Raw genomic sequence first — 27,546 nt, 5'->3', positions numbered from 1 at the left:
TTATTCATGTACATCATAATTTTTTTTTATTCATTAGCCTCAATCTTCTCTGATGATGTGTTTACTGGCGTGAGGGCGGGGCAACCTGTCACTCACAAGAGATCGACCAATAGCAAACTACAACCATTCAATCAACATTAAGCCCCGCCCTACATTTGTTCTTGTTCTACAAACATTTCACTCAGATATACGGCACAATAACTAACTACCCCTGACTTATTAAATTTATGATTTAATTTTCATATTCTTTAGAATGAAGAAGCAGATGCTCTTCTGTTGCCTCTGTTTGGCTGAAATACATGCATTGCCCCGTCTCATGTTTTACTATTAAACATTAAATGATCACGACCTCAGCATTTTTCAATTCTGTTTCTGAAGGCACATCAACACTCCTCCTTTTCAAGCATATCGGACTCAACTCTTCGGCACATTAGCACACACTTAAATGACCTAAAATGAATCTGGTAAAATGTGTGTTTTATCTCCGAGAACAGGGTTGTGAAGCACTGGACAAATGAGCAACTTGATATGGGAAATCATCAGACATTATATTAGAGGAGTGACTATCGTAAACACTGAAAAGATTATAGCATAGTTTAATCTGGTAACGGAAAGCATGTACTCGCATCAATACATCACAAAAATGTCACAGATCTCAAAATTAGCAAAATGGATCTGAACACGCTTATGACAGGCAACCCATGGAACACGATTTTCTTGAAAAATATCACTGCAATACAATACAAACAATGACCTAAATGATGGCAATAGTTTATTTGCACATCAACTGAAAACACAAACCATTGTAACAGAATCCTGATGCGTGTGAGAGTTCATTGCGTGTGATTTGAGTAAAGACTTGCTGCAATACTTGATCAACTTTCATTTGTGCTGAGGTTTTAAAATTCTCTATTATAATCAGAAGCAAACTGTACAAAAAAATGTTAATGAAATTCCTATTTTTTAAGTGTAAACACAATAAGCCTTGTGCAAATAAAAGAAAAAGTACAATTCCTGTCAAGTAAACAAACCAGTTAGTGCGCAGGAACAATTTCATTTACTGATGAAATTGAATGCACCCGTTAAGTGATCTGGTCAATTCTTCTGCTGTTGACACAGAAACCATCATCAGAATGACGTCTTACACTAGCTGATAACACAGAAATGTTGATTTGACACATCTGACTTTAAACAAACCACTTAATATTTCATATTACGGTCTGCAATTTAAAAAAGCAATACATGGCTCCACAGAACGCGTTATGTTTAGCTCTACTAATCTTTAATGTATGCACTTGTGATTTTCAGGCCCAAATTAAACAAGCGAGTTCGTAAGAAAATGGGGAATAAGTGCACATCCTACTCTTGATGTCTTCAAATCCAAATCTGCTGGGAATTTCAATGTAACACTCAGTGCTTATCAAACATACTGGTTTAACAGTAACACACCACTGAGACTGGGATACTGTATCATATCCATACGTCGTAAATGAAAAGCAATCTTCCAATGCTTCTTATTGCACAAGTCCCTGAACATAATTGTGCTGGTTGAAGTAATGATGGGCAGATAGGGATAAATCAGGATTCCAGCAGGAAACATCACGTTTGTTAGGAGTCTCGATGGGTTATTAAGAATCAGTGTGTCAGTCTATATGTGTGTGTGTGTGTGTAGTCAAGCTTCACACTGAATCTGAGACGGCTCGTGATGTTCGAGACTGTGGCTATAACTTGATGTTGTTGAGGCCTTTAGAGATGCTCTGTACGTACGCCTCGTGGATTGCACTGAGGAAATGTGCGTCATTCTAGAAAAAACAAACGAACACAAACAAGTGAAGACTATGAAGCGACACACAAAACTTGCACTGACTGTAAATGCTGCCATTGTATTGTTCATATAAAATTTGTTTGATTTCTAAAATCACTTTAATAATTTAGAATTTAAAGGGATAGTTCACCCAAGTAATTACTCAGTAATGAAACTTGCCGGCCCAGAAAAGTTATTTTCATGTGTGTGATGCATGTGACGTACAACACAGAAGCGCTGCGCTGTTACACTAGTGAACTCACTCGACGCCCACAGAGAAGGAAATCAATAGTTGAAATAAAGTCGTTATTTTTGTTTGTTTTTGCGCACAAAAAGTATTCTCGTCGCTTGATAAACTTAAGATTGAGCCACTGTAGTCACTTGGACTATTTTAACGATGTCTTTAATAACTTTTCGGGGAACAAGTTTCAATCCCTTAGAAGCCTATGGAGGAGTGATCCAGCTCTCAGATTTAATCACAAATATCTTAATTCGTGTTTAGAAGATGAACGAAGGTCTTACGGGGTTGGACAACATGAGGGAGAGTAAATACTGACAGAATTTACATTTTTGGGTGAACTATCTCTTTAAGTTTTGATTCTTATTTATACATTTATACTTTATTCATTATAAGTTGCAGTACCTTTATTTTGAAGGATTGGATCAAGTTTATGCGCAAATACGGACTTCGCGTCAGATTCGTAGATCATGCAAGCAAGCACGGACATTATGCATGCTCAGATAAATGTTTATTCTTGTCACAAAGGACTTGAATCAATCCAACTTATAATAAATAAATAAAGTATAACTATAAATAAACAACTTAAATTCTAACTATTGAAAGTAATTTTAGAAAACAAATTATATCTAAATTATGTGAACAATATAATTGCTGCATGTGCACTGGCGGTCTCTGCGTTTGTACCTTGATGAGATGTATGAGTGTGTCCTGAAGCTGGGTGCGGTTGTAATGGGCCGAGGGAAGGTCTGTGGGGGGGGGCGTCGGGGACGCAGGGTTTCTGGGTGGATCTGGTGTCTTGGTGATGAAATGCTGAAATACACTAGGAGACAGTAGCAGTGAAGACTCCTCCCCCTGGACGTTTGGCCCCGCCTTCACATGAGAGAGAGAGAGAGAGAGAGAGAAAGCTTTATTACAATACAGAACCCATACAATTAAATCAAGCATCAATCAATAAAAAAATCCCACCAAACATTATTTTCAATAAGAAAAAATTATTACATTTTCACACCATTCACCTTTACAACACCAAATTAATTGAATTAAAACACACTAGGAGAGCGTATCAGTGAAGACTCCTCCCCCTGGACGACTGGCCCCGCCTTCACATGATCCAGAGGGTCACAAAAAACATTTGGTTTCATTAGCCACGTTTCCATCACAGATTTGGGCAAAACTTTTCCGATATTTTCTAAATGCCGATAAACTATTGCGAAATGACGGGCGTTTCCATTAACCGATGTTATTCAACTAAAACTTAATTTTTTACGACAGAGAGAGATTTTTAAAACACCTTTATTACAAAACACAACCCATAAAGTTCACATTTGAATCAAGCATCAATCAATTAAAAACCCATACATTTAAACACCTGACATTGATACTTGCGGCTCTGGGAATATTTGAAAACACAAACGAATGTCTGCTTTGAAAAACACTCATTGAAACTTTTAAAAATGTTGTTTAAAACAATAAATAAAGGTTTCAACCTTGAGCAATGCATGAACGCATGGGAGAGAGAGAGAGAAGAAATTGAGAAAAAGGCGGAGCCTCAGAGCCACACCCACCTCTGATGTCATTGCTACGGACCAATGGCAGTTTGAAGTCGTTTCGAACTCTAAACGAACTTTGTTTTGTCCTTTGATTTCACTTGAAGTCTATCAGGGCCTTTAACCTCGTTCTAATGTGAATGAATTAGGACTACTGAAATATTCTTAATGAGCGGCCGTGAGTCAGAGACAGGGCTGGGTTTCCATACCGATATCTTGACTTCCATACCGGAGTTATCGAACGATACTTTTTTCCGATACCAATTTTATGAAATACCTTTTAACGATTACATGAGCTAAAAAAAAACGTTGGTTTTATTTTTTCAGTTTGTTGACATTTTTTACAGACTGGGATACAAGCGCATGCATAAAGCACTGGCCAATGTAGCCTAATGATTATGAATGTGTCAAGAAAAAATAGCAAGGAAACATTTTAATTGTTTATTAATGAACTAGTGTTTTCGGAGTGTTAGCTGTAAAGATGAAGTTGATGTTGCGGACTCGTCACCTCGGCAGTAAAGTGAACACGTGCCTATAGAGAGAAACCCAACTTTCATTTGGACAGTTGTACAGTGTAATTATACATTTAATTACCGAGTAATATTAATTAACTACACGTACTTACTATAAGGTTAGGATAGGATTAGGGTTTGGTTGAGAGTTAGTTGCATGTACAGGTCCTTCTCAAAAAATTAGCATATTGTGATAAAGTTCATTATTTTCCATAATGTAATGATAAAAATTAAACTTTCATATATTTTAGATTCATTGCACACCAACTGAAATATTTCAGGTCTTTTATTGTTTTAATACTGATGATTTTGGCATACAGCTCATGAAAACCCCAAATTCCTATCTCAAAAAATTAGCATATTTCATCCGACCAATAAAATAAGTGTTTTTAATACAAAAAAAGTCAACCTTCAAATAATTATGTTCAGTTATGCACTCAATACTTGGTCGGGAATCCTTTTGCAGAAATGACTGCTTCAATGCGGCGTGGCATGGAGGCAATCAGCCTGTGGCACTGCTGAGGTGTTATGGAGGCCCAGGATGCTTCGATAGCGGCCTTAAGCTCTTGCTGCTTCTCTGTAGCCCAGGTCAGGCGCTTCTGCCGCTGTTTCTGGTTCAAAAGTGGCTTGACCTGGGGAATGCGGCACCTGTAGCCCATTTCCTGCACACGCCTGTGCACGGTGGCTCTGGATGTTTCTACTCCAGACTCAGTCCACTGCTTCCGCAGGTTCCCCAAGGTCTGGAATCGGTCCTTCTCCACAATCTTCCTCAGGGTCCGGTCACCTCTTCTCGTTGTGCAGCGTTTTTTGCCACACTTTTTCCTTCCTACAGACTTCCCACTGAGGAGCCTTGATACAGCACTCTGGGAACAGCCTATTTGTTCAGAAATGTCTTTCTGTGTCTTACCCTCTTGCTTGAGGGTGTCAATGATGGCCTTCTGGACAGCAGTCAGGTCGGCAGTCTTACCCATGATTGCAGTTTTGAGTAAAGAAACAGGCTGGGAGTTTTTAAAAGCCTCAGGAATCTTTTGCAGGTGTTTAGAGTTAATTAGTTGATTCAGATGATTAGGTTAATAGCTCGTTTAGAGAATTTGGGGTTTTCATGAGCTGTATGCCAAAATCATCAGTATTAAAACAATAAAAGACCTGAAATATTTCAGTTGGTGTGCAATGAATCTAAAATATATGAAAGTTAAATTTTTATCATTACATTATGGAAAATAATGAACTTTATCACAATATGCTAATTTTTTGAGAAGGACCTGTAATTGTGCATTATTTCTGTTATTACTATCGTAAGTACATGTAACGTGTGTAACAAGGACAGTGTAAAATAAAGTGTTACCAGTATTTGCTTTCGATTCTAATTGGTTTGTTTATAAGTAGACACTTCAAGCTTTCTATATGCCGATTTCTCACATCTGTGAAGCAAACCCCTAAGAATCGAAATTTGGTACCGAACAAGACATTTTTTGATACTCGATGGTATCAAGGCAATTCAGTCGGTGCTTAAAAAGTATTAAACTCGATCCTCTGCCCTAGACAGAGGTTACAACAACAAAGCATTGTTCACGATCACAGAATCTCAGGTATCACATTAGTCATGTCAATATACTGCCACCAAATATATATATATACTGCCCTACAAAGCAAAAAGGCAGTAACTACGCAGAGTGCAGAACTGAGTAAAATGACTTTAAAGTTATCCTGTCATCCAGCCTATGTAGTTGTAGGGAGATTATTGGACATGTGGCTGTTTTGTTACTTTATATTAGCTTATTCTTTTATTCACATAAAGGATGCCTTGAATGTCATGAAATGATAATAACAAATTTTTGACTGTAAATGCAGTTATTGCCTTTTTGTTTTGTAGGGCACCGATATATATATATATATATATATATATATATATATATATATATATATATATATATATATATATATATATATATATATCTCAAATCTTGTCAGTGTTTTAAGGAGTGCACTTACTGGAACGGGTTTGACCAGAGCCGGGGGCGGTGTAAAGGCATTCACCTCTTTACTCTGTGCCAAAGAGAGGAAGAGACTGTTTAGATTGTACAAGCTTTCCTTGTGCAAAACAAGACACATTTCAAAGCGTTATTTAGTTTGTTATTCATTATGATAAGTTCCTGTCGACAACCTTTTATTGTTACCGGCTTGTGTTGATTATTTTGATATTTTTCCTCCATTTGCCATTGCTGTACGTCAAAATGAAGAAAAATGAAACCTTAATATGATGCAAAACTGCTAATATATAATACTATAAATATTTTATATATTGAACCTCACTTAATAATGCAATTAAACCAAACTAATAAGTACGTAAATGTCTGTTATTGCCAAGTTACTATAACCTTTACCGGTAGTCTGAACTGATGTCTTTGGTCTTTTAAGCTAACCTAGCTAGTTAGTTTTATCGTTGGCATTTTATTAAATGTTAATATCTGAATGTCAGTGAGAATAAAAATAAAAGACTTCATATCAGATATAAATCTGCATATGTGATGGACCTCAGTTATCCGTATCTTTAGCAGCTGCTTTGAAGGTATCCTGAGCAATCAAATTAAAATAAAATGCATTTTATGTACAATGCACATTCTTTTTTTTTTACAAAACTTTTTAAATGTATGAAATCAGTACAGAAAAAGTTACAAGAGCAGCGAGTGATTCTTTTTGTCTTTTGTTCTTTGATTAGCATGACGACAGCAGCAGGTTTATTGGGCTGCTGTCCCTTTAAGAGCTAATGCACGGATGCAATATACTGTTACACAAGTGAAGAACCAAGTCTTGAATGAGACACTGACATGCCGTTCAAAAGAGAGGGTCAAAAAACAGCTCTTTACTTCCAAATTAAGATGTTTTTAATGTAAAATATGTTGATAATATTATAAGTGGACCTCATAGAACATTATAAATCGTTTATAAAATGCAGTTCATGACCCCTTTAATGAACTACTTTTTCTTAATGGTTTATCTTATAAGAAATAACTTTTTTTAAATCCCATTTTGGCTTTTTTTAGTATGCAAGCCCATTTTGGCCGCAAGTCATAATTATGACAGGTCAAAGTAATGATAATTTGAATGATTGTAAGAGAGATTATGATGCAGTGTGGTTGAGAAAACTGAAGTTGTTTCATATCTATACATGACCCCTGCTCTCTCTCTCTCTAGTTTCCGTCTTATCAAAGGTTTAAGAGTCAGAATCGCTGTAATTCAGGAGTTGGATCGCGTTGGTGTTTGAATCCAGATCGCCATTTTTTAACGAATAATCATGCAGCTCTAGAGAGTCAAGTCACCTTTATTTATACAGCGCTTTTAACAATATAGATCATTTCAAAGCAGCTTTACAGTGATAATAGGAAATTAAAGTAAGATTGTTTTGGCTTTACAGCAGCTCTAGAATACAGTTATTGTCAGGGGTGCACATAACTGGTACGCAGGTACGCATGCGCGACAAGAATCAGGAATGCGTATTGCCACTTGTGTTACTACTAGGGCTGTAACGATACGCGATATAAAATCGAAATCGCGATACTCAGGTCCACGATCCTATATCGCGATGTGAGAAGGCAGAATCGCGACACACTCCTTCCACCTCCCAGAGTTATCCTTCCCGTCCAGATCCAATGCTACCACATCTTTAAATTACTATTAGTATAAGTTGAAGTTAACATTATAAAATACATAGACCTACACCACAAAAGTAGTTGAGGGTAAATTATTTAAAATTTGGCGATTTCAGCGTTATGGACGTGAAATTTGCAGCCAAAACTTGAAATATAAATTCTCAGAAAATGCATTTAATACCAATATATTGACACTTCTGTTTATATATCCATAGCCTACTCCCTTAATAAAGTCCAGTACGTGTCCAGACATTAGAAAAATATAAGTCTACACATGCATTTTATATTTAATATGAGGGAAATACACACGCGTACACGGACGCGACACAAAACACCTTTAATTTTTAGGTGGCAAAAAAAATAAATAGATTTTTTATAATTCTGTAAATTACACTGTACAAACCAAAAGTAATACTAGGCTTCCCACCGGACGAAGGGTTGGCTCTCCCCAGAACATAAAATATTAATTTTGTTTTATTTTTCGTGTTCGCATTTAAGAGGAAAAAACAATGCCGTGAAAGTTCTCTGGAAGCGGCACTAAAACTTTCAGAGACCTCAAACAGAAAGCACAAAGACTTTCTTTATAATTAATTTCGTTTTGTATTAATTGTATCTCAATTTTAATAAATGTTTCATCAACCAATTACCTGGATTTAATAAATAAGAAGTAAATATAGCAGACAGATAATCACGACATGGAGGTGCCGGCGCGTGAACTGGAGCTCGTCTCATATGAATCGAAACCCAGTGTATAAGCCTATAGACCTGAGAAATATATCTATACTGAAATGTCTACTTTTAAACAGAACAATTCAGAACGAAAGAAAACAGACTGCTCTCTGCTGTAATCCGTATAAAAAGTGCATTTATCTGGCGCGTTCACTGCGAAGATCGCGAGTCAGCATCGCAACTTCTTTGCAGCCGACACTGACAGAAAACACAGTATTAATAAACTATTAAAATGTCTCCTTGCTATATTTGACATTCATAATCATTACTTTAGCCAGTTCTTTGTGTCAGCTTTTATGTGCTTTATTGGCAGTGCCACCCTTATGTTACATGAACGCGTCACCACCGCATCAGCACCGAAAACATGGAGATTTTTTTAGACAATAATCGCACAACCTATTTGATATTCTATAATTAAATACTCAGTGACTCATCCCAACCAACTATTTAAAAAAAATTAACTTGTAAGCGTCTTTTTACATGTTACATATCATGCGAGTCGTGACTACCTTTCCATGTGACGTGAGCTAGTTGAAGAACGTGAAGAAGCATGGAAAACAACCCAGAGATTGCGGACCCTCCCAATACATTTCAGTCAGCAGTATGGCAACATGTCGGCTACACGGTGGAGAACAAGGATGGCAATCATGTAGTCTACAAGACCCACACGATTTGCCGTAAGTGTTTTAATAAGCTTCCGCAATTGACCGGCAACACATCCAACATGCAGATGCATATCCTACGGCACCATCCCGAAATCAATATAGTTAGAGCACAGAAAACAACCCAAAAGCTGCAGCCTACACTGCCTACTTTAGTTTAATTATTATTATTATTTATTATTGTTTTTTGGTGTTCTGATTATACAGGTTTTTCAAAATGTTATTTAATAAAAATACCGGTATATTTTTTTTCTCTCAAAATCTCTTTTTTTTCACCTCAAGCCCCGCCCCGGGATAGAATCGCGATCGTGATACGAACCGAATCGTGGGTTTGGTGCATCGTTACAGCCCTAGTTACTACGCGCCTTTGTTTACTTAAAGGGTTACTGTCGCCAAAATGCAACCTAGGGTCTTTTTGTTAATCTACCCGATGCAAACTTTCGTTTAAAAGCATAATTAGAATGGAAACGCCACTTTAGAGTTTGACCGTATTTTCTTTTCGGTCAAATTGCCTTTTGAATACAGGCACATATATGATAGCATCAAAAATCGCTTTTTTTAAAACACTACGAAGGCTCGACACAACATGAAACTTTGCTCGAAGTATCAGCAGGGGCTCTATACATGAACTCCAGCACTGACAACATTCTTTGTGGACACAGAGTTTACTAAAAATAAAGATTTTGAACAACTCACTGTAGCTGTGTCCGCCGGGATTTTGTCAGTCAAAAATAGTCGATCTCCGATTGCGAATGAACTGACTCTGAATTTTAGTATTGTTTCTTATACGAGGATCCTTTTCCAAATACAAGGTCAATATTGTTTTTCACTTACGACGAAACAACAAATTATCCGTGAATTTATATGGAACTAAGCTTTAGGATGTTTCCATCTTTACTCTCTTCCCTGTTAAGTTGCATTCAGAGATCGACTATCTATGACTGACAAATCGCATCCCAGCTGACACAGCTACAGTGAGTTGTTCAAAATCCTCCCAATGAAGTCTGAAGAACGCGATTGAAACTAAACACATCAAATTACACTTTTCTGTCATTTTAGGTATTTTTTTTTTCACACTGACGTAAATTTAAGTGTTCTAAGTTTGGTATTTAGTTAGTTATATGCTAAAAAAAACGGGAATGTGACGTCACGATTGACAGCTGTGATTGACAGCTTCTACACTGAGGACAGGGAAGAAGACTGCACTTATTAAGACCACGCCACATGGGGCAAGTACCAAACACCATCTCCTGGTACTCACCTGAATAAGAAAAAGTTATGTGCACCCCTGAGTATTGTTATAGTTTTTGATTAATTCGCAAAGATTTTAACTGAAAACAGAAAACTTTCAATGTATTCTGGCCGTTCAATTGCACGACGAGGATGTTTGATGGCTCGAGAACGCAAACTTTGAAATAGAGAGCATCTAAATAACTGCATCTGCCATTTCTGCTTAAAAAAGAATAAAAGAATAGTGCCATACCATGAAGGCATTGCTGGGCGTGTTCCCGTGAGCTGGACTCTTTCCTGTAAAAGCCCCAGTAGCTTTGCAGCCGGTCTCTCTGAAGCTCTGTGGCGTGACGAGCGGGCCGGGCCTGAACCCAGGCAGGGGAACCGCTATCCCATGAGCCTCTGTGAGAGGACTCATATACGCAGGAGTTAGAGGACCGGCCGAACCTCGACGCCCCGACGCACCGCCGCTCTCCTGCGTGTGTGAAGCACTCGTTCTCGAGTCTCGGGGCTGGAACAGCGAGACCAGCGCCGGGTCGCCCGGCTCACAGGACAGCAGAGCAGGTCCGTACGCTGTGGACTGGGACTGGGACGGGTCTTTGGGGAACGAGCTGCCGAAAAGCTCTTCCACTGTGATCTGCTTCACCACTGAGTGACTCGACTGTGGAGGAGGGACAGAAAACACATCGTTAGATTTATTCATATCAGCAGCAATGGCTATAATCATGGCAATCAACAATATTTCAATTGTAAGGACATTAGTAAACGAGTGTGAAGGACATTAGTAAACGAGTGTGAAGGCATTAGTAAACGAGTGTGAAGGCATTAGTAAACGAGTGTGAAGGACATTAGTAAACGAGTGTGAAGGACATTTGTAAACGAGTGTGAAGGACATTTGTAAACGAGTGTGAAGGCATCGGTAAACGAGTGTGAAAGGCATCGGTAAACGAGTGTAAAAGGCATCAGTAAACGAGTGTGAAAGGCATCAGTAAACGAGTGTGAAGGCATCAGTAAACGAGTGTGAAAGCATCAGTAAACGAGTGTGAAGGACATTAGTAAACGAGTGTGAAAGGCATTAGTAAACGAGTGTGAAGGACATTAGTAAACGAGTGTGAAGGACATTAGTAAACGAGTGTGAAGGACATTAGTAAACGAGTGTGAAGGACATTAGTAAACCAGTGTGAAGGACATTAGTTAACGGGTGTAAAAGGCATTAATAAACGAGTGTGAAGGACATTAGTAAAGTGTGAAGGACGTTAGTAAACGAGTGTGAAAGGCATTAGTAAATGAGTGTGAAAGGCATTAGTAAATGAGTGTGAAAGTCATTAGTAAACGATTGTGAAGGACATTAGTAAACGAGTGTGAAGGACATTAGTAAACGAGTGTGAAGGACATTAGTAAACGAGTGTGAAGGACATTAGTAAACGAGTGTGAAGGACATTAATAAACGAGTGAAGGACATTAGTAAAGTGTGAAGGACATTTGTAAACTAGTGTGAAAGGCCTCAGTAAACGAGTGTGAAAGGCCTCAGTAAACGAGTGTGAAAGGCCTCAGTAAACGAGTGTGAAAGGCCTCAGTAAACGAGTGTGAAAGGCCTCAGTAAACGAGTGTGAAAGGCCTCAGTAAACGAGTGTGAAAGGCCTCAGTAAACGAGTGTGAAAGGCCTCAGTAAACGAGTGTGAAAGGCCTCAGTAAACGAGTGTGAAAGGCATTAGTAAACGAGTGTGAAAGGCATTAGTAAACGAGTGTGGAAGGACATTAGTAAACGAGTGTGAAAGGCCTCAGTAAACGAGTGTGAAGGACATTAGTAAACGAGTGTGAAAGGCCTCAGTAAACGAGTGTGAAGGGCATCAGTAAACGAGTGTGAAGGGCATCAGTAAACGAGTGTAAAAGGCCTCAGTAAACGAGTGTGAAGGGCATCAGTAAACGAGTGTAAAAGGCATTAGTAAACGAGTGTGAAGGGCATCAGTAAACGAGTGTAAAAGGCATTAGTAAACGAGTGTGAAGGGCATCAGTAAATGAGTGTGAAAGGCATCAGTAAACAAGTGTAAAGGACATTAATAAACTAGTGTAAAAGGCATTATTAAACGAGTGAAGGACATTAGTAAAGTGTGAAGGACATTAGTAAACGAGTGTGAAAGGCATTAGTAAACGAGTGTGAAAGGCATTAGTAAACGAGTGTGAAGGACATTAGTAAACGAGTGTGAAAGGCCTCAGTAAACGAGTGTGAAAGGCCTCAGTAAACGAGTGTGAAGGACATTAGTAAACGAGTGTGAAAGACATTAGTAAACGAGTGTGAAAGGCCTCAGTAAACGAGTGTGAAGGACATCAGTAAACGAGTGTGAAGGCATCAGTAAACGAGTGTGAAAGGCCTCAGTAAACGAGTGTGAAGGACATTAGTAAACGAGTGTGAAGGACATTAGTAAACGAGTGTGAAGGACATTAGTAAACGGGTGTAAAAGGCATTAATAAACGAGTGAAGGACATTAGTAAAGTGTGAAGGACATTAGTAAACAAGTGTGAAAGGTATTAGTAAACGAGTGTGAAGGACATTAGTAAACGAGTGTGAAGGCATTAGTAAACGAGTGTGAAGGCATTAGTAAACGAGTGTGAAGGACATTAGTAAACGAGTGTGAAGGACATTTGTAAACGAGTGTGAAGGACATTTGTAAACGAGTGTGAAGGCATCGGTAAACGAGTGTGAAAGGCATCGGTAAACGAGTGTAAAAGGCATCAGTAAACGAGTGTGAAAGGCATCAGTAAACGAGTGTGAAGGCATCAGTAAACGAGTGTGAAAGCATCAGTAAACGAGTGTGAAGGACATTAGTAAACGAGTGTGAAAGGCATTAGTAAACGAGTGTGAAGGACATTAGTAAACGAGTGTGAAGGACATTAGTAAACGAGTGTGAAGGACATTAGTAAACGAGTGTGAAGGACATTAGTAAACCAGTGTGAAGGACATTAGTTAACGGGTGTAAAAGGCATTAATAAACGAGTGTGAAGGACATTAGTAAAGTGTGAAGGACGTTAGTAAACGAGTGTGAAAGGCATTAGTAAATGAGTGTGAAAGGCATTAGTAAATGAGTGTGAAAGTCATTAGTAAACGATTGTGAAGGACATTAGTAAACGAGTGTGAAGGACATTAGTAAACGAGTGTGAAGGACATTAGTAAACGAGTGTGAAGGACATTAGTAAACGAGTGTGAAGGACATTAATAAACGAGTGAAGGACATTAGTAAAGTGTGAAGGACATTTGTAAACTAGTGTGAAAGGCCTCAGTAAACGAGTGTGAAAGGCCTCAGTAAACGAGTGTGAAAGGCCTCAGTAAACGAGTGTGAAAGGCCTCAGTAAACGAGTGTGAAAGGCCTCAGTAAACGAGTGTGAAAGGCCTCAGTAAACGAGTGTGAAAGGCCTCAGTAAACGAGTGTGAAAGGCCTCAGTAAACGAGTGTGAAAGGCCTCAGTAAACGAGTGTGAAAGGCATTAGTAAACGAGTGTGAAAGGCATTAGTAAACGAGTGTGGAAGGACATTAGTAAACGAGTGTGAAAGGCCTCAGTAAACGAGTGTGAAGGACATTAGTAAACGAGTGTGAAAGGCCTCAGTAAACGAGTGTGAAGGGCATCAGTAAACGAGTGTGAAGGGCATCAGTAAACGAGTGTAAAAGGCCTCAGTAAACGAGTGTGAAGGGCATCAGTAAACGAGTGTAAAAGGCATTAGTAAACGAGTGTGAAGGGCATCAGTAAACGAGTGTAAAAGGCATTAGTAAACGAGTGTGAAGGGCATCAGTAAATGAGTGTGAAAGGCATCAGTAAACAAGTGTAAAGGACATTAATAAACTAGTGTAAAAGGCATTATTAAACGAGTGAAGGACATTAGTAAAGTGTGAAGGACATTAGTAAACGAGTGTGAAAGGCATTAGTAAACGAGTGTGAAAGGCATTAGTAAACGAGTGTGAAGGACATTAGTAAACGAGTGTGAAAGGCCTCAGTAAACGAGTGTGAAAGGCCTCAGTAAACGAGTGTGAAGGACATTAGTAAACGAGTGTGAAAGACATTAGTAAACGAGTGTGAAAGGCCTCAGTAAACGAGTGTGAAGGACATCAGTAAACGAGTGTGAAGGCATCAGTAAACGAGTGTGAAAGGCCTCAGTAAACGAGTGTGAAGGACATTAGTAAACGAGTGTGAAGGACATTAGTAAACGAGTGTGAAGGACATTAGTAAACGGGTGTAAAAGGCATTAATAAACGAGTGAAGGACATTAGTAAAGTGTGAAGGACATTAGTAAACAAGTGTGAAAGGTATTAGTAAACGAGTGTGAAGGACATTAGTAAACGAGTGTGAAGGACATTAGTAAACGGGCGTAAAAGGCATTAATAAACGAGTGGAGGACATTAGTAAAGTGTGAAGGACATTAGTAAAGAGTGTGAAGGACATTAGTAAACGAGTGTGAAAGGCATTAGTAAACGAGTGTGAAAGGCATTAGTAAACGATTGTGAAGGACATTAGTAAACGAGTGTGAAAGGCATCAGTAAACGAGTGTGAAGGACATTAGTAAACGAGTGTGAAAGGCCTCAGTAAACGAGTGTGAAGGCATCAGTAAACGAGTGTGAAAGGCATCAGTAAACGAGTGTGAAGGACATCAGTAAACGTGTGTGAAAGGCATCAGTAAACGAGTGTGAAGGACATCAGTAAACGAGTGTGAAGGACATTAGTAAACGAGTGTGAAAGGCCTCAGTAAACGAGTGTGAAAGGCCTCAGTAAACGAGTGTGAAAGGCATTAGTAAACGAGTGTGAAGGCATCAGTAAACGAGTGTGAAGGCATCAGTAAACGAGTGTGAAGGCATCAGTAAAAGAGTGTGAAGGGCATCAGTAAACGAGTGTGAAAGGCATCAGTAAACAAGTGTAAAGGACATTAATAAACTAGTGTAAAAGGCATTAATAAACGAGTGAAGGACATTAGTAAAGTGTGAAGGACATTAGTAAACGAGTGTGAAAGGCATTAGTAAACGAGTGTGAAAGGCATTAGTAAACGAGTGTGAAGGACATTAGTAAACGAGTGTGAAAGGCCTCAGTAAACGAGTGTGAAGGACATTAGTAAACGAGTGTGAAGGACATTAGTAAACGAGTGTGAAGGACATTAGTAAACGAGTGTGAAGGACATTAGTAAACGAGTGTGAAGGACATTAGTAAACGAGTGTGAAGGACATTAGTAAACGAGTGTGAAGGACATTAGTAAACGAGTGTGAAGGACATTAGTAAACGGGCGTAAAAGGCATTAATAAACGAGTGAAGGACATTAGTAAAGTGTGAAGGACATTAGTAAACGAGTGTGAAGGACATTAGTAAACGGGCGTAAAAGGCATTAATAAACGAGTGAAGGACATTAGTAAAGTGTGAAGGGCATCAGTAAACGAGTGTGAAAGGCATCAGTAAACGAGTGTAAAGGACATTAATAAACTAGTGTAAAAGGCATTAATAAACGAGTGAAGGACATTAGTAAAGTGTGAAGGACATTAGTAAACGAGTGTGAAAGGCATTAGTAAACGAGTGTGAAAGGCATTAGTAAACGAGTGTGAAGGACATTAGTAAACGAGTGTGAAAGGCCTCAGTAAACGAGTGTGAAGGACATTAGTAAACGAGTGTGAAGGACATTAGTAAACGAGTGTGAAAGGCATTAATAAACGAGTGAAGGACATTAGTAAACGAGTGTGAAGGACATTAGTAAACGAGTGTGAAGGACATTAGTAAACGAGTGTGAAGGACATTAGTAAACGAGTGTGAAGGACATTAGTAAACGAGTGTGAAGGACATTAGTAAACGGGTGTAAAAGGCATTAATAAACGAGTGAAGGACATTTGTAAAGTGTGAAGGACATTAGTAAACAAGTGTGAAAGGCATTAGTAAACGAGTGTGAAAGGTATTAGTAAACGAGTGTGAAGGACATTAGTAAACGAGTGTGAAGGACATTAGTAAACGAGTGTGAAGGACATTAGTAAACGAGTGTGAAGGACATTAGTAAACGGGCGTAAAAGGCATTAATAAACGAGTGAAGGACATTAGTAAACGGGCGTAAAAGGCATTAATAAACGAGTGTGAAGGCATCAGTAAACGAGTGTGAAGGACATTAGTAAAGAGTGTGAAGGACATTAGTAAACAAGTGTGAAAGGCATTAGTAAATGAGTGTGAAAGGCATTAGTAAACGATTGTGAAGGACATTAATAAACGAGTGTGAAAGGCATTAGTAAATGAGTGTGAAAGGCCTCAGTAAACGAGTGTGAAGGACATCAGTAAACGAGTGTGAAGGACATCAGTAAACGAGTGTGAAGGACATCAGTAAACGAGTGTGAAGGACATCAGTAAACGAGTGTGAAGGACATTAGTAAACGAGTGTGAAGGACATCAGTAAACGAGTGTGAAGGACATCAGTAAACGAGTGTGAAGGACATTAGTAAACGAGTGTGAAAGGCCTCAGTAAACGAGTGTGAAAGGCCTCAGTAAACGAGTGTGAAGGCATCAGTAAACGAGTGTGAAGGCATCAGTAAACGAGTGTGAAGGACATTAGTAAACGTGTGTGAAAGGCATCAGTAAACGAGTGTGAAGGCATCAGTAAACGAGTGTGAAGGCATCAGTAAACGAGTGTGAAGAACATTAGTAAACGAGTGTGAAGGACATCAGTAAACGAGTGTGAAGGCATCAGTAAACGAGTGTGAAGGCATCAGTAAACGAGTGTGAAGGACATTAGTAAACGTGTGTGAAAGGCATCAGTAAACGAGTGTGAAGGACATTAGTAAACGTGTGTGAAAGGCATCAGTAAACGAGTGTGAAGGACATTAGTAAACGAGTGTGAAAGGCATTAGTAAACGAGTGTGAAGGCATCAGTAAACGAGTGTGAAGGACATTAGTAAACGAGTGTGAAAGGCATTAGTAAACGAGTGTGAAAGCATTAGTAAACGAGTGTGAAAGACATTAGTAAACGAGTGTGAAAGGCATTAGTAAACGAGTGTGAAAGGCATTAGTAAACGAGTGTGAAAGCATTAGTAAACGAGTGTGAAGGACATTAGTAAACGAGTGTGAAAGCATTAGTAAACGAGTGTGAAGGACATTAGTAAACGAGTGTGAAAGCATTAGTAAACGAGTGTGAAGAGAATTAGTAACCGAGTGTGAAGGACATCAGTAAACGAGTGTGAAAGGCATTAGTAAACGAGTGTGATCAGCAACACCTTCTCTTGAGCTGCTGTGATCTCGTCTCTCTTCTCCTGTGACGGCACAGACTCACAGTTCACCTCAACCTCTCTCTCTGTTGACTGACTCTAGACACACACACACACACACACACACACACACACACATAATTATTAACTTTATTCATTAAACATTTTCTTCAGTCTGATGATGGACAACCTCTCGGATTAAACAAGCTGATAATCGGTTTGAACTTTATTATATGATATTAGAGATACTCGATATATCGGCCGATATCGGTTTATTTTTAATGTTATAGTTATCGGCCCGATAAGAAGATTTGTCTGATATATAAAAGCCGATAAATAATGTATTGTTTCCTCCAGCTGAGACGCTTCAGATGCGCACTGTTCAACATGATTTGGAGAAAAAAGGCAAAAATTATATTTAAAAAACTGGATTTAGATTTATTGCCCAATATATCGGTTCTCGGCTTTCAAACAAAGATTTATCGGTTAGCGGCATCAGCCAATGTTAATAACGGTGTATCCCAGTGTTGCCAGATTGGAAATGTCCAACTATCGTAGCAGAAGCTCAAAATGATCGTATTTGGAAGAAAGTGATCGTACACGAGTCAAGCGTACAGAATAAAGATATTTATAGACCAACAACTTTTTGACACGACCTGAAAATGACTTTATTGCTAAACTATCGACCTCAGCTCGGAAACAGCTGACATAAGCAGTGGTTAACATACAGAGATGATGTGTTCATGACCGTGATGTGAGGAGAGATGGAGACATGCGTAACACCACGTTCATCTTCATGATGATGATGTAGACTCCACAGATAGACACGAATACAGAAGCCCTGATTACAACCAACATCAGCATCTGAAGTGTTTTGATTTTTTTTTAATTATTGTACATTATGGGATTTTTTTCATTATTGATCGTACATCGTACAGAGGTCAAAATTATCGTACAAATATGATAATCACCATATGTCTGGCAACACTGGTGTATCCCTATATGATCAATGATATGACCAATTCTTTTCTCAGGGTATCTGCACACTTTTTAAAGTCAAATTCAAGGCTTTTTAAGACCTTTTTAAGACCTGAAGAAATCAAAATTAATACCTTACATTAGGGGTGCGCAATATTGACAAAAATATGTTTCAATATTTTCTACGTTTTGTTGATAATTAGATGATATTTTACTGATTGTGTTTGGTACTGGTATCATGGCTGGTTTAGGCCTGTTGTTGACAGCTGACTCACGAAGATGTATATATTTTTCATATTCTATGCAGTAGTCAGTTCACAGCAGTGAAAGAAATTAATTTTTTTTATTAACGGGCAATATTTGCAACCTTAAATTGAGTTCCAGGGGCATTTTCACCTATTATGGACTTTTTTTTTTACTTAGAGGTATGCATCACCTTTTATGTTAAATTCTAACATTCAAATTAAATTATATTAGAATAATAACACCACTGTTACCACTGTTACCAGTTAAATTAAATCATTAAATCAAAATCTATTTTTGCAGTGCAGAGGAGACACAGAAGCGGCATCAGAACAGGCATTAATATATTTACACTGCATTTACAATTGCATAAATAAAGCTATGAGATATTCAATTCTTTAATTCTTAATTCAATATTTAAATATGAACTTATTTCTAATTGTAACATTTTAATTACAGGGTACTTTCAATGTGAAACTAAACCCGCTAGTAGGTGGCGGCAAGTCACTGTCTCAGGGAGTCATTCATTCAACCGATTTGTTCAAACGGCTGATTCATTCAGGAAGTGCAAGTGATTGTTCATTGAATCGTTAAAATGATTCGTTTAAAAGCTGGATTTCAGTCAAGAAATCATCGCTGTCTTTTGCATTAAGACTCTGCTACGGTTTCATTTTGAATTCTCGTCAGCGAAATAAAGAGAAAACAAACAATATTGTTTATAAAATGTAACTCACAATGTTAATTTAACTGTTATATAAAATAAATATCATATTTGCTATTGTGCACGGGAAAACAGCCCTCTTGCTGATGTAATATTGTATGATAACAACATATGATATATAAAATACAAAAACTTTATAGGTCTATTAGGGAACATCACGCAGTGAAAGCAAGCATGAGAGACGATGCGATGTCAGCTCGCAGTGCGCCCTCGTACATAGTTAAAGTAAAACAATTATTACAATATCACAATAGACACATCGCACACCACTACACACATAAAGAATGAACTTACAATTGAACTGAAATTAACCAGCTTTCTTCTCCTTCTCTCCTACTGTTTCGCGTGCAGGAGACAGACGTAATGCTGGCGCGAATGTGAAATGTCACGTGAACGAGCAAATCCACAAAGAACGAATAATAAATAAAAAAGTACGCTAAATGGATAGTTTATGTCTAAGTCAAATTGCCATCGAAAATTTAAGACCTTTCATAAGTAAAAATAAGACTTTTTATGGCCTTACATTTTTAGAATCTAATTTAATACTTTTTAAGGCTTTTTAAGGATCCGCGGACACCCTGTTTTCTATGATAATGTTAAATATATTCTGTATAATATATTCTATATATCACATGTTGGTAATGTATTAATTCCTCCGTCACATCTGAGCTTGAGACGCTGGTTGATAATTTCAAGATGGTTAAAAATAATTAATAGTTTCATTGTTCATATGTTTTTATCCCTGTTAGAAGATTTTTTTTTTTTACCGACAAATTAATCATGAGAAACCAAATTAATTGTAATTGTATTAATTATACCATTGATGAAAACAAGCTGATACCAAGGTAAATTATGCCCACAATTCTAAGGGAACTGGATAATGGACAGAAACGGTTGAGCACCACTGATATAGAGCTATAACGCCATCTAGTGGCAAGAGTCATGAAATATCATGTTATATTAGTATTTTTCCACAAGAGGTCGACAGAAATACCAGATATTTTGAACTAAAGTTACAAGAATAATGCATAAAATTACTTACTTTGAATTTAAGTTGAAAGAATGTGCTTGAATTGTTATTTATTGATAAAATCAAGTTATGACCAGTGTTGAGGACAAAAACATAATGACTGAGTGTAAGCGTTTGTGCCGGTGTAGATGCTTTAAATGCGAGTGAGCTACAGTAACGCGTCCTCATACCCGCTGGTACTCCTCCTTGGCCTTGCTGAGCAGCTCCAGGATATCTGTGGGTTTGGACTGAACCAGGCCGTTGGTCCTGCCACTCGAGCCTCTGTCGGGAGACACACACTGCGCTCGAAACGCCTCCTGCTTCACGATCCTACACACACACACGCAGGGCACAGCTCAGATAAACACATTACTCTGAGTTATGCTGATTCATGAGTGACACTTACTGTAGCATGAGCTGTGCGATCCGCTGGCAATCAGCCTTATCGTAGAACCAGATACTGTAGATGCCCACTGACACACACACACACACACACACACACACACACACACACACACACACACACACACACACACACACACACACACACACACAAAGAAATGAAGGAAAACTGCTCTTTCAGGAGACATTTAAACACAAACAGGGAAAAATGTGTGTTGCAAATACGTGCATGGTTACGCAGAATACAGTCTTAATGTTTGCTTCATTCTTTGTTTAAAAAACAAAAACGTTTTAACGCTGTAAATACTGAGAAAAATGTAGAAAATTTTATCTAACTTTCTTTAAAAAAAGTTTGCATATGCACTTTTTGGCTCATAATATTGTATGAAATGGTGAGAATATGTAGTAAAAACAGCTCAGTTTTATTTATAATTATATGAATCAATGAGATTTTTATAACAGTGCTGCAGATACTGACATAAAATGCATATAAATATCAGTTGTCTCTCTATATCTGCCAATAATGTATTTGTAAGATAATATTTAAATGCTTAGTTTTATGATCAAAACATATAATGCAATGAAATACAACGATGATTGGGAGATAAACAAATAAACCTTCCTCAAAAGCTTGATGATCATATTTGATACTACTTATTTTTCTTATAAATTATGGAAAATCAAGTAAAACCAAAGTTGTTTCAGTCCAGTAAGTGTTCGTCTAGAAATATTACTAAAATTATTCTTATATTCACTTGACAAAAATCAAGTAAATGTGAACCGTGAACCACGAGCTAAAGGAGGACGTTTGTACAATCATACTAAAAGACTTTTACTAGATAAAAAAAGTCTTAAGTATAAATCTGACGTTGGAATCAGATAGACTGAGTGTGACAGTTTTATCAGTATCATGTTGATCAACACGAGGCCTTAGAAATTCATAACATCAAATATGATACGGCAGGATTTATAGGGTTAATGTTGACTGGTCTGGGTTTCCTCATGAATACAGTGTGTGTTTCTGGACTCACGGTTGCCGTTCCTGTACAGGAGGAAAGGGTCCTGGAGCTGGAACTCCAAGTCTTTATTGATGGGCTCCACTAAGTTTTCTGTACTCAAACGGTTCATAATTGTGAAGCCATGATGGGGAGACGCCGACCTGCGGAGAAACACACACACACACACACACACACATTCAGACTGAACTACAGATTAACGTGACACTAACAGAACAACCTTCAGTTCCTGTCAGTCGACGCTCACCTGGCGTAAACAAATAATGTGCCTTCAATCTCAGTCTTCTCCTGAAGTGAGAGAGAGGAGTTAGTGTTCAGACAGATCTCATATTCAGTAATAACACAATGACGTGAACGGCAGATCTGATGGTGACTAATGACTAACGACTGAAGTGAAGATCTTTGGAAGATCCTTTTACCAAACAATAAAAAAATAGCATAATTATCACATACGAAGTCATTGAATTTGAGATTTTAACATATTAATTCATAATTATGATAAAAAAAAATCTAAATAATAACATACTGAGTCATGATTATGATTAAAAAGTCAAAATCCTAACAGTCCAAGTCATGATTGACATAAACAGAAGCCTATAATTCTAACATACTAAGTCATGATTATGACATAACCCATCACAATTAAAACATACTAGCGAAGTCACGAGTGATTGAAAAGTCGACATTTTACCATACTAAGTCATGATTATGAGAACAAAATCAATTTTACATACTAACGTTAACTGTTAAATCATGACAAAAACCGTCGAAATTCTAAAACACGAAGTAATGATAATGACATAAACAGTCAAATCTATGGCATAAGTGATGGAAAATACATTTTATGACAGAAAGTCAGGCTTTTTTCTCATAAGTATGATTTTGTTTCTTATGTGGTGTTAACGGGCTTCCATAGATATCAATTTTATTTGCAGAACTTTATTGACAGACAGAATGTGATATTAATTTTACTTTCAGATATAAGCTGATCATTAATCTGTTTATCTAGGTGTTGATTGCTAATTCATGACATTTGTGTTCCAGCAAACCCATACGATGGCAAAATTCCGTCGTATGAATTTATATAAACATGCATTAGACACTAGACAGGAGACTCTGGACTAATGACGATGTTATTAGCATTAGCCACTGCAGGCTAAATGACGCACGCGCTGCTAATAAGGCAACACGTCTTTAAATCTCACCCATTCGTTTGCTTTGGAGTTGAAAGTATAGAGCGCGACCTGTCCGGTGACATCCAGCAGTTTGACTATATAGGGATCATACTGTTGTAGAGCCGCGAGACTCATCAGATGCCCCGCTTTATTCACACACTCCATCTTCAATGCGACTACACGGAACACATTCTAGGACGCACACTTCCGGTTGCAGTTCTATTATTATGCACGTGCTTCCGCCAGAGTTCGCTCATAGTTCCGCGCTCAAACTAACACTAATGTCACGTTAAAACCAAAACCAAAACGGGCATGTATAAACTACAATAATGCTAAAATTAACCTGTAATTATCCATGGAAGCTCATTTTCTCCAGACAAAAAAAAAAAAAATGCTTTGGTAACTTTATGATGACATACTAAATCATAGTTATGATAAGTGTCGAGTAAGTTACTCAACAAAAATAAAAGTAATTAATTAATACGTATGACATCTTCAACCGTTGCATTACTTGTTATTAGATTCTCTAAATCCCATGTCAACCTCGACAAGGACATGAAACTGCTTTTGATTCTTTCAACAACAAAAAAAATATATTTTTTAAATAAAAATAAATTATTTTTGAACTGACCAAAGTATTTAAATGGAGAAGCTTATATTAAAAATATACATTTTAACATTAGACGTTAGATTTGTATGTTAAATCCACTATTGAATTACAGTAGGCTATATAGAATTACAGTAGTTAATGCAATTATATAAGTAGCTAATTAAATTACAGAAAAAGTAAGAGTTATCCCTTACTTTACTTTTTCAAGGGAAATGTAATTAAATTACAGTAAATTAATATTAGTTAATAATACATTATACCCAACACTGATTATGATATACTAAGTGATCATTATGAGATGAAAATTCAAAACTAGACATACTGAAAATTATTATGACTTACACAGGCATTTGAATATTTATGTATTTAATTGCTAATATTTAAACTGAAGATATGTCACAATAGCAACCCTATGAATGCAAGGTATGATGATTTCACTCAATTAATCTGTAGGTTTTAATGAATGCAAATATGTCTGAAATGTAAATCGAATGGAAATACTGAATAACCCCATTATACTACAATAATTATTACATTTAAAAAATAATAACACTAGTAACAACATGCCACTCTGTGCCTTCTGTGCCAATTCTGGTGGCTCAACTTACCCTAAGGCTTTAATTTAACCTTTTTTCTTCTAAATAAAAACTATAACTTTTACTCACAAATCTAAAAACATGAATGTGTCCAAAAATCCCTAATTAACAAGCAGACACAAAAATACTCAGTATAATTATATTCAGTATAATATTATGTGTCATAAATCACTGTCTATTTCCCAGAGACACAAAATTAGATCAATTAAACTCAAAACTGTTTTGATGGACTTAATTACACAAAATTAAAAATAGCAGCCATTCATCTAAAGTGCTGATTTGAAAGTTGGATTTTGTGTCATCTATGGTCAGGAGAAAAAAATAAGCTAAGTTAAATTAAATATGATTATTATATTGGCTGTGCACTGAAATAAACATAGTTATTGGGGGGAAACACTGAAAGAAACATGAATGTGGCATGAATGTGTATATTTGGTCAATAAACAGTAAGCATATAGAACTATTCTCACTTATTGGAGTATTGTTGTATTTATTTGATTTGAACAATAAACTATTTGAGCTGTAATGAACTTTGAGCTCAGATTCATTAATGATGAGGATTTAAACTGTGATGTTATGGAGAAACCGCAAGAGGTCACTGCTACACACACACACACACACACACACACACACACACACACACACACACACACACACACACACACTTCACTTTCTGTTTAATTATAGCTAAATAAACAGAAAAGTTAAAACTATGAAAATAAACCACGCACAAGAAAAAACTACTATCCTTTTGCATCATTACAGCTAGCAATGAATTGACATTAGAAAACATATGGCCTACTTCAGAATCAGAGTTGATGTGAATTATGATTAATCACTGCTTATGGTAAATCAACACCATGATCAGATAGATCGCCTTCGAACGAAATATTCGCGTGCACGCGCTCCATTGGCTTCCACTCAGTGGCACAGAAGGCTTGAGTCAGAGGATTAATATGGGGATTATCTGCTACACACAGGTAATCCAACACACACACCCTAACTGTGCTTCGACATATGGCCATAATGAGCAGAAAACATGCACTCAGTCAATGAGAGATGACGTTCATACTGGGAATCCGAGGTAAGATTTAGTTGAACTTTATCTAGATGCTTATAAAGCTGCTTGACTTTATGAATCCAAAGCTGTGAAGTAATATAGTGTAGGCTATGCATGAGCATTGTCTGAGGCTCAGTGACCGGTTGCAAAGCCTGTTAGATGTCCTGCAAAGGTAATTGAATATTCCAGGCAACTCTATTCCCCGAACACGGATTTAATTAAAAACAGACGCACAACTGCGAGCGAAACCAGTGTGTGTTTTCTCTGGTTTAGTCCGGATAAAATAAGAGTCAGACTGTCAGACTGACTCTGGGCATCTTTAATGGCGCTCAGTGGATTTAATCTTCATCGCGGAGACACCCGGATGTTGCGAAGAGGCTTCAGCATCAGCATCATCATCATCATTATTATCACCAACAGCGGTCTAAACATGATAGATAAGATGTGATATAATCACGCGAACTGGACTATAACAAACAATAAAACAGGGTTTCAATGTGGAGGAGGGGATGGACGAGTCAGAACCGACTGAAGGAGGTAAACACACAAATACAGATGTGAATAAATGCGTTTCATGGTAAAGGGCTTAACTGAGCGCTATTTTGCTGTATTGTCAAAGTGAGGTGAAGATGTGAAGTTGTTGAACGCATCAGCGCACATCATACTTGTGCCGAGAGGATCATCATGGCTGGATATAAATATGCTGACATTAATAAGAACGTTTTGTTAACGTTGCCATTAAGTTATGAAATCGATATTTATGAATATTCTCTTGAACGCTCAAAACGTCCAGATTTTAAAGCGTTTTTATGTGAACGCCAAGGAAACATTCCGTCGTGTCATTCTTCAATCATAATGGGAAGTTCTCTGAATATTCTGAAAGTAGTAGTAACATAAAAAACAAACATCCAACTAAATGTTTCAGGTAAAACGTCACATGAGCGATGCATCTAGGTTGTAAGTAATAATGTTTTTGTTCTAACTTTTTGAGAACATTATTAAAGACCAGATAACTCTGAACGAACGATATATTAACGTTACAGGAAGAGTTTTTGTTTATAACTTTAAGAGATACGCCTTTGGGATTAAAATATTCCCACATCATCACATTCCCTTCACCATACCTAGAGATCCGCATGGGGAACTTTCCATAAGATCATCTCTCAATGCAAATCAAACTATTAGGCTGACTGAAATAACACCATGCCGATCTCTAGGTATGATGAAGGGTGTGTGATCACGTGGGATATTTTAATCCCAAAGGCCAAGGGAACTTTATCAGGATGCATATTATCCTGATCCATGAAACAACTGGCCTTTAAAAATAAAAATCTGCTGTCTCTATGGGAATTTAACATAGGGGTGTCCTGACTTATGCAACCTGTATTTTAAGGAAGAACATTTATTTATTTACGATACATTATTCATTCACAAAGAAAATTGGTGTCCTTAAAGGTTGGATTTTTCCTTATTTTTTTTAATTAAGGCATTCAGATTAATTTCCAAAAAAATGTTTTTTTATTCCTCTTTTTAGTCAACTTTAGCATGGGTGTATTCACTTGTATATTAGTGCTTATATATATTAGACATTTGTGCTGTCAAATTGATTAATCACGATTTATCGTATCAAACATAAAAGTTTATAAATATATAATAGGCCTGTGTGTGTGTGTGTGTGTGTGTGTGTGTGTGTATAATATATATATATATATATTTTCACATATATACATCATACATGCACAAACACACACACGCACACATTTACAAACTTTTATGTTAGGTATACATATATATATATATATATATATACACTGTATAATATAGAGCCTAAAATGAACACTCGCAAGCGCCAAATGCGAGTAAAAATCAGTGTTGGCAAGTATATGAAACAGTGTCACACGCCAGTTGGCCGGTAACATTTTTATGAATCCTAACAAAGCATGAACGTGAACAAAAGCGAATGACGCCCGGGACAGTGCTTCATCGTCACAAGAGTGTAAGCCTTGACAAGAACATCCTTGTAAACATAGTAGGTTTTAAGTGAATTGTAACATATAGGATCCACTGGAGGCAAGTTTGTAGAACCCAAGTGCAGTTTATTCAGAAGATCCAAAACATTAAACAAAATACAAAACAAAGACAACAATCAAA

General features: G+C 37.3%; 2 protein-coding genes across 7 annotated transcripts in view; one reads left to right on the top strand and one right to left on the bottom strand.

The window, feature by feature from the left end:
• Positions 1–579: 579 nt before the first annotated feature.
• dcp1a (decapping mRNA 1A) lies at positions 580–23,356 on the bottom strand. 4 transcript variants are annotated; one of them, XM_077230276.1, is made up of 10 exons: positions 23,160–23,356; positions 22,202–22,242; positions 21,970–22,097; positions 20,943–21,009; positions 20,728–20,866; positions 17,595–17,684; positions 10,629–11,036; positions 6,097–6,150; positions 2,730–2,915; positions 580–1,802 (listed from the first exon to the last, which is right to left on the bottom strand). In XM_077230276.1, the coding sequence occupies exons 1-10, from the start codon at positions 23,292–23,294 to the stop codon at positions 1,722–1,724; spliced, it is 1,329 nt and encodes a 442-aa protein (XP_077086391.1). In that variant the 5' UTR covers positions 23,295–23,356; the 3' UTR covers positions 580–1,721. The 4 variants fall into 4 exon arrangements, with proteins under 4 accessions (XP_077086391.1, XP_077086392.1, XP_077086393.1 ...); XM_077230277.1 differs by lacking the exon at positions 6,097–6,150 and having other exon boundaries at positions 23,160–23,330; XM_077230278.1 differs by lacking the exons at positions 580–1,802; positions 2,730–2,915 and adding an exon at positions 3,053–3,145 and having other exon boundaries at positions 23,160–23,332.
• Positions 23,357–25,280: 1,924 nt separating this feature from the next.
• Positions 25,281–27,546, top strand: part of cacna1db (calcium channel, voltage-dependent, L type, alpha 1D subunit, b) — a 139,874-nt gene continuing 137,608 nt past the window's right edge. The window contains exon 1 of one of the 3 annotated variants that reach the window (XM_077230290.1): positions 25,281–25,419. In XM_077230290.1, coding sequence (XP_077086405.1) covers positions 25,395–25,419 — 25 coding nt within the window. In that variant the 5' untranslated portion in view covers positions 25,281–25,394. Of the gene's footprint in view, positions 25,420–25,557; positions 25,933–27,546 lie in introns of those variants that run through there. The other 2 variants (XM_077230292.1, XM_077230291.1) reach the window with 2 other exon arrangements.

The sequence above is a fragment of the Siphateles boraxobius genome, unplaced genomic scaffold (genome assembly GCF_051911475.1).
Source record: "Siphateles boraxobius isolate OS27281-9 unplaced genomic scaffold, OSU_SipBor_1 141, whole genome shotgun sequence".
Taxonomy (NCBI): domain Eukaryota; kingdom Metazoa; phylum Chordata; class Actinopteri; order Cypriniformes; family Leuciscidae; genus Siphateles; species Siphateles boraxobius.
This window is presented reverse-complemented; position numbering and strand designations above follow the sequence as displayed.

Excerpts from the sequence above, each read along its gene's own strand:
- dcp1a (XM_077230276.1), bottom strand. The coding sequence starts at position 23,294 with ATGGAGTGTGTGAATAAAGCGGGGCATCTGATGAGTCTCGCGGCTCTA. Across the intron at positions 21,010-21,969 it reads CCTGTACAGGAACGGCAACC|TGGGCATCTACAGTATCTGG; the intron begins GTGAGTCCAGAA and ends TGTGTGTGTCAG. Across the intron at positions 1,803-2,729 it reads CACTCATACATCTCATCAAG|AATGACGCACATTTCCTCAG; the intron begins GTACAAACGCAG and ends TGTTTTTTCTAG.